The sequence below is a fragment of the Galeopterus variegatus genome, unplaced genomic scaffold (genome assembly GCF_000696425.1).
Source record: "Galeopterus variegatus unplaced genomic scaffold, G_variegatus-3.0.2 Scaffold174, whole genome shotgun sequence".
Classification (NCBI taxonomy): Eukaryota; Metazoa; Chordata; class Mammalia; order Dermoptera; family Cynocephalidae; genus Galeopterus; species Galeopterus variegatus.
In genome coordinates this window covers 850,223-857,548 of record NW_007726285.1, presented here as the reverse complement: position 1 = coordinate 857,548, position 7,326 = coordinate 850,223, and the positions used below count along the sequence as shown (strand labels likewise).

The 7,326-nt window shown below is 57.2% G+C and overlaps 1 protein-coding gene across 1 annotated transcript in view; it reads right to left on the bottom strand.

The window, feature by feature from the left end:
• Positions 1-229: 229 nt before the first annotated feature.
• The window catches only part of TCF25 (transcription factor 25 (basic helix-loop-helix)), a 44,355-nt gene continuing 37,258 nt past the window's right edge, over positions 230-7,326 (bottom strand). The window contains 6 exon segments of the mRNA XM_008563488.1: positions 230-518; positions 807-879; positions 2,428-2,507; positions 3,432-3,522; positions 4,644-4,802; positions 5,444-5,531. Of these exon segments, the coding sequence (XP_008561710.1) occupies positions 360-518; positions 807-879; positions 2,428-2,507; positions 3,432-3,522; positions 4,644-4,802; positions 5,444-5,531 (650 nt within the window). The 3' untranslated portion in view covers positions 230-359.

The window sequence follows — 7,326 nt, the reverse complement described above, 5'->3', positions numbered from 1 at the left end:
GTGTAGCATCGACCCCAGCTGCTTAGGAAGCACTGGGCTGTGTCCCAGAAGGGTGACATGACACAGCGCCACTGACCCAGCCCAGCCCCGAGACCCTGCCCTGGCGACCCTTCTGCCCCTTCTCTACCTAGTGTCCCAAACACTGGGAGTGTGGGGTGCACGGGGCTCTTTCTAGAGGGAACCACATGCTAATGTGGACTTGGTGTGTGGGAAAGAGCATGCCACGGCAGAGCATATCCATCAACATTTATAGGAGAGACTGAAGAGGCAGCATTTCTACTTCAGGGAACAGGTCAACTCCAACCAGACAGAACCAGGAACACAACTGCACAGTGTGGGGGTGCAGCAGCTGTGGTGCCTCAGTCCCACTCCCCCTCCCCCTCAGGGTTGTCCTCGCGCGGGGCCTCCAAGTCGTTGAAGTGGAAGTTGGCCATCATGTCCCGCACGGCCAGCATCAGCCTGTTCAGGCCCTGGTTGTGGTTCAAACCCCCGGCCACTCCTTCCTCCGGCCTCTCCCCCTGCGGCAAGAGACACGTCTGAGCAGGGCTATCTGTGTAGGTCTCGGGCTCCGGGGCCTGGGGGAGAGTGGGCTGCAATGCTGGGGTGGCCCACACCCCGTCCCCGTCGAGGAGAGAAAGCTTCTAGAAACTAAGTGCACAAGTCTAACCCCTGCCAGGCATGCCGGCACATGGATACCTCACCCGGCTGGACGGCTCCAGCTGCCTGGTGCATCCCTGCCCCACATGGCCCAGCTCAGTGCTGGGCCCGGACGTTCGCACTGAGAGGGATATGCCCCATGTACATACCTCCACGGTGTAATTTGGCAACAGTGACCGAAAGAAGAGGGCGATTGTATTTCTGTGGCCGACAGGACTTAGCCTGAAAGAGAAAGTCGAGAGAGGTCAGGAAGCGGAACTGAGCTGGCACTTTCTGACACAGCTTGCGGTGGCCACAAAAGCTGCCTCCTGCACCCTCCCCGCCTGGCAGGTGCAGCTGAGCTGAGGCCCCAGGTTCCCACCAAGTAGCAGGTCAGGATGCTGGGGCTGTGGGAGCCCAGGGGGCGACGAGGAAGGGACCAGCTCAGACCCTAACAGGAAGGGGGTCTAGAGCAAGGGCCAGCCCTTCAGCGCCCAGCGTGTACCACCAAAGCCAGCCTGGCCATCTGCCCCTGCACAGGTGCTGGCCTGAAAGACAGGCTGCAGCTTCAGTGTTTCCCTCAGCACTCAAGGACTTATGCAACTATAAACCAATTATATAAAGAGAGAAGGTTCTAGGGCATGTGTTAGAGTGGAGCCCCTCACTGGTGAGACAGGATGCTGCAGCTGTGCTCCACTGGACACCGCGCTGACCTGCACCTCAGGAGCTGCAGGGATGGCAAAGCACGAATCTGACTCCTCAGTGCTACAATGTTCAGCAGGAGTCCACACCCAGTGGGTCTTTTTGAACCCACTGACATTAATAATAATTCTCATCTCATGGGCTGGCTGGTTAGCTCACTCAGAGCACGGTGCTGATGACACCAAGGTTGAAGGTCAGGATCCCCATACCAGGCAGCCACCAAATAAATAAGTTTCATCTTAATCTACTGGAGAAATTAAATGGAACTATTTTCCCATGAACATTCAGTCCAAGTTTTATAATAGAATTCAGTGGGAAAAAGAGGACTTCATTCTATGAAATGTGTCCTACCAATGTCCGGAAAGCACGTGCTCCCTTTTAAAATGGAGAATCTGCCTGTGACTCTCAGAGATCTACCACTTTGTGGACGATAAGCCCAAGGCAAGGCAACTACTCAGCTTTAAAGGCCAGAAGGAAAAGTGAAAAGAAGCCTCTCAGTGACCTGGATTCTGAAAGCCACCCACATGCCAGCAGCCATGAGTCAGGCTCCACCATACTGCCCCCACTTCTGAGACCACAGGGCCTTTGCACAAATGGAGCCTTCTGTTGGATACCAGCAGCCTCTCCACCCCCTGTGTGTGGTTAAGGCACATTCTTCTTTGCACCTCCTATAACCCTCACTTCCTCCTGTCTTGGTCACACTCTCCTCTCTCCTAGCAGGTTCTTCCTGCAATTCTGACTTTATGTCTACATTCTATAATTAACATATTTTCCCATTTCACTGTACACTCCACAAGGGCAGAGGTGGATTCTCATTTTGTGTCCCACTGTATTTCTAGCACCTGCTACAGAACCTGACAGAAAAGCGCTCATGCATGAGAAGGATGAAATAACACAGCCTGCAAAAGCACATCTGTGACTCCAAATTATATGACTGCTCTCCCCTTCTCCTGGGGGTGGGAGGATCCTCTTAATGCCTGTGCCTCATCTGTCAGCTTCTGGGTCCTGAGGAGGCAGCAAGTCTCAGAGGGCCCCGAAGCACCGACTTCAGAGCTGCCCGAGCCAACATGCAGAGCGGGAGGAACGCACCTCTCTGGTCTGACGTAGGAGTGGATGGTGTCCAGGGGAGGCAGAGGGTCAAAGCCCATCACAGACTGTGTGGTCACATCCTGCAGAGGGACACAACATGGAAACACTGCGGAGGAGGCCAGGAAGCCCCTGGAGTCTCCCAGCAGAGTCTGACAGAAACGACTCTGTTTTGTACCAAGAAACCTTGGGCGAGGGGGTGGGACAGGCTTCCCTCACCAGCAGACTCATGACAGTCGACAGGAGCTTGCAGGACGCTCCCCCCTGGCTGGTGGGCCATGGTGGGAGGAACAGGCAGTCACCATGTGTGCCTAGCCCTTGCCCTGTGTCAGAGACTCACGCTTCAGCAGCTGCAGCTCCAGGCTGCGGGGCCCTGTATGCCACCCACACCCTGAGCGCTTCAAGCACACGTGCTGCGTGCTTCCACTACTGACCAGAATGGGCGTCTCACAGCCTGAGGCAAGGCCAGCTGTGCCAGGCATGAGGACCAGCAGGGCAGCCCCAAGTCAAACCAGGAGGCAGCACTGTATCCTCCACAACCAGCCTGTGCTCTTGCTGCCCCCAATGTGTCGTGTTTCTTACTTCCATCTTATTCTTCTGAGACAGAATAAAGTTTCTCTTTAGGTTTTCAGAGAGCAACGGCTAACATTTCCATAGCACCCTGAGCAGATGAGATCTGTGACAAGCCAGCTGAACCTCCGGCTGTAGGGAAGGCCCAGCGGCCCTGCTGCACAGTGACCAGACCACAGATGGAGCACTGACCAAAGCCACAGCCCAGGGCAATGCGGCCTCAACACAGGCCCAGGGCACTGGGCTCCTGCTTGGGGCCCACAAGGATTCACCTCCAGAAACACCTAGCGTCTGAGCCCCGGCTAGCCCCTGGCCCAAGACGGCAGAGCTAGCTGGTCGTGGCCCACCCCCATGCCTGCATGAGGGCTGCTGGGAGCAGGGGCCAGCACATGTGACCGGCTCATACAAAGCTCCTATTTTCAGTCCCACTCCCTTACCGGGGGCAAGGCAGCCACGGCTTCCTTGATCTCAGAGAGGATCACATGGCGGTAGATGTTTCTGGGTGCGCACTGGTAGAGCGCCTTCCGCCTAAGGCAGGGAGACAAGGAGCAGCAAATGATGTGGCAGTCACCCTGAGAACACATGGCCCTGCCCCCCACACTGGAAGCCACCAGCACAAGGCAGCACAGCGTCCCTGGCCCTGCGGTCGGAGCAGGCGCTACAGGCACATCCTGGCTGTGTGGCCTGGGACTCAGCCTCTTCATCCATGAAATGGGAATGACGACAGTCGTGGCCAACGGCTTCCTGTGAGGACTCACTGAGTGCTACATGATGGGATGCTGCTACATGATGGGACGCCCAGGGTACTGCCATCATACGGCTACATGCACAGGGCACCTGCTTCTTGCTGGAAATCACGCTCTGAAGAGCAGCCAAGGAGCAGAACACGTCCCTGCCTTTGAGAAGTGTCCAGTCCAAGGGGAGGCAGAGGTGGACAGTGTGCGTGCGCTGTGAGTGCTGGGGACCGGCGCCTTCTCCTTCCCTTCTCTTCAGGCTTCCCAGGGCTCAGCAGATGGACTTCACCCAGGAGGTGCAAGTGGGTGACATCCCACACACGCGGGCTCAGAGTCCTCCCTGCACCACCGTCCCTGCCACCGCAGTTGCTCACAGCCACAGTGCTGATCAAATGGGGCTACCAAGGCACAGACTGAACAAGTACAGGCAAGGGACTGCTTCCCAAGTGTAGCCCACCAGATCACAAGCCACAGAAATCCCCACATGCAGGACAGAAGCCGACAGGTGGGCAGTGGCACCTGGGCTCCCATGTACTTGTGCCTCTGCTAGACACTGGTGAGAGAGACTGACTGTCACCACAGCAGACGTGGGACACAAGACACTGCCAGACGTCGGCAGTGAACAAAGCTGCTCACAGAGAACAACCACACACCAATCCTGCAGTTTTGCGCTGGCGACGGTAGCCACCTCACAGGAAGCTGTGAGTCCAGGCCAGGGGCTGTGTGCTCTTAACCTTTCCAGGGGGCCCTCCACGTGCTTGCCCCCACAGCAGCGGAGCAGTCCGGCTGCTCACTGCTCCCACTGCCTCCCCCTTGAGACGAGGATCCCCAAGGAGAGGGGCAGGAGAGGCTGCCGCCAGCAGCCTCGATGCGACCCATCCTCGTGTGAACCCAGCGCTCCTGACCCAGGCTCACCTGCTCTCACAGGCATCCACGGCGGGGTCCCCAGCATCCACTGCCTGTAGAACCTCCCGGACGTTCTCCTCCAACCAGCTCATGGTGGTGGGTTCTTTCCAGAGAAAGTGTGACCTCCCCAGGTACAGGCTCACCAGCTGGCTCAGGGCAGGGGGCTGGCTGGGGGAGAGGGGGACTGTCAGCAGATCCCGTCCTGACCTGGCCCTGCTCTCAAGGCTGCAGGGCCCCACTGCTCATCCTGGGGACACTCCAGCTTCCTTGGGTGGAGCACACAGGCATCTGCTTCTGCGAGCCTTCTGCGTGTTGTCTGTGTTCTTCAGTGAACAGGCATCACTTAACACAGACAACATGCAACAGACATGTAAATGTGCAGAAACAACGTGCGTGTGTGCACATGCGTGGAGCGACCTTGAGGACTGCAGCTGGAGCCCCTTGTCATGTGCTTTTCCTCCATGTGTGTTTCCTCTATTTTTTTATAGGAAACTCGAAAAAGCTAATGTGGAACTCTGGGAACCACTGAAGACGGTGCAGACGACAAGGTGCACTGGTCCTCGCCCAGCCCCCACCTGCATCAGGAAGCACAGGAAGCATCTGTGTGAACCCGCTCTCACGCTCCCCCCACCTCTCACACAGATGCAAGGGTGCCCTGCACATGGTGGTCCCAGCCCCCAAGGAGCTTCCCTGCTCCACAGGCATCCGCTGCTACCAGGAGCCCATCCTCCACTGACGTGAAGGGTGGTGAGAATGCTCCCAGGCTCTGCACCCACAGGGTCCCCTCCAGGGTGTCTCCTGCTCTTTACCTTATCTCGGCATTGGGTCCAAAGAAGTGATGATGTGAGACGGTGGCATCGGGCCGCACGCTGCAATACTCGAGCAGGGGCATGAGAACTGCGGGAGGAAGCAGAGGCTCTGTGTGCACCAGTCCCAAGCCAGATTGCAGGGGGCAGAGTGAGGCCCTTGTCACAGACACAGGCTGGTGTTTTGAGGCAGAGGAGGTGGACAGCCAGTGGGTGCTCATTTCTGACCGGCATTCTGAGATGCTGCTGCTGGGGTCACCCAGGGCATGAGGCTGGGGTCTCCCCACATGGGCCCTGAGGGGCTTCTGCAACCTTGTCCTATCTCCTGAAAGGGTCTCCATCTGCGTCTGAGGGAACCTTGCCCACGACCCTCCACGCACATATGGCTGGACATTCTCATCATAAAGACCAGACCCCAGGCAGATGTGGGAGCAGGTGCCACCTGTGCCCAGGGAAGAACCAAGGCCACAGGGCCTGAGGTTGGGTCCACAGCTACACAGGGGTGTTAGTCCCGGGCACCCCATCCCCTGAGCAGATCCTATCCCACCAACCTTGCGTGCAGCCCTCCTGACATGGGGCTGTGGCTCCCGAGGTGGCCTGCCTGCTGAGAACCTGCCAGTGGTTGCTGCCGGGAGAACGCAGCCTTCCAAGCGATTTCCAGGGGTTGCCAATGACACGGCTGCTATTGTGTGGGGCACAGCAGCAGCAGCTCTGCTGTGCAGCACCCGGGCCCCCCCCAGCCTGTGGCCCCAATACAGCTGATCTGCTGAAGTAGAGGCTGCCCTCAGATACAGGAGATTGGGCCAGTGAGAAGGTTCTGCTCTTGACGGGAGCCTGATGAGGCACCACTGTGGGGCACAGTTCTGCCTGTGCTGGGAGGAGTCCCAACTCCCTGCTGGTGCCTCTTTGGGGCCTAGACGGGGCCCCAGAAGCCCCTAGAACCAGTGCAGCAATGCTGATTACAGGACTTCCCAACAGCAGGTGAGTGGTCACTTATAGTGCACCAGCTGTATGCACATGTGCTCAGCACACACACCAGTGCCATCAGGTGAGCCTCATCCTAAAGTGCAATTTTATACATGCTGTTAGCAATCAATTCTCCTGAGATCTGACCTGGCAGCAGCCTTGCCAGGCCTGCTGTGTGTGCAGCCAGAGGCCCAGAGAAACAGACAATCAGGGCTCAGGGCAGCTCAGGACGCGCAGTCTGCCTGGCTGTTGGAGGACACCGCCCATCCACTTCTCTCGGTGCCTCCTGGCACTCTCCAGACCCTCCTGGCTCTGACTTTCTCCCTAGCATCAAACACCACCTACTACACCATATCTTCTGGCTAATTCTGTGTCTGTCCCCCGACCCAAGAATGTAACCCCCCCAGAGTGGAGCATCTGCCCTTCCACTCTGCGGCCTCTTCACCTGGCCTGGCATGCAGTGGGCTCACTGAGATGGGTGGACCAGCTTTCAAACTCTTAACTATGTGATGGAGTTTGGATGTGTTGTCCCCTCCAAAACTCATGTGGAAATTTGACCTCTAATGTGACAGTGTGNTGATGGAGTTTGGATGTGTTGTCCCCTCCAAAACTCATGTGGAAATTTGACCTCTAATGTGGCAGTGTGGGAAACTGATTGAGTCACGGGGGCGGATCCCTCATGAACGGATTAATGCTCTCCCTGGGGGAGGGGGGATTAACGAGTGATTTCTCGCTCGATTAGTTCCCGCAAGAGCTCGTTGCTTAAAAAGATTCTGGCAACTTTCTCTCTCTCTCTCTCTCTCTCTCTTGCTTCCTCTCGCCATGTGATCTGCTTGTACCTGCCGGCTGCCTGCCACTTTCTGCCATGAGTAGAAGCAGCCTGAAGCTCATGCCAGATACAGCTGTCCCGGAATCATAAG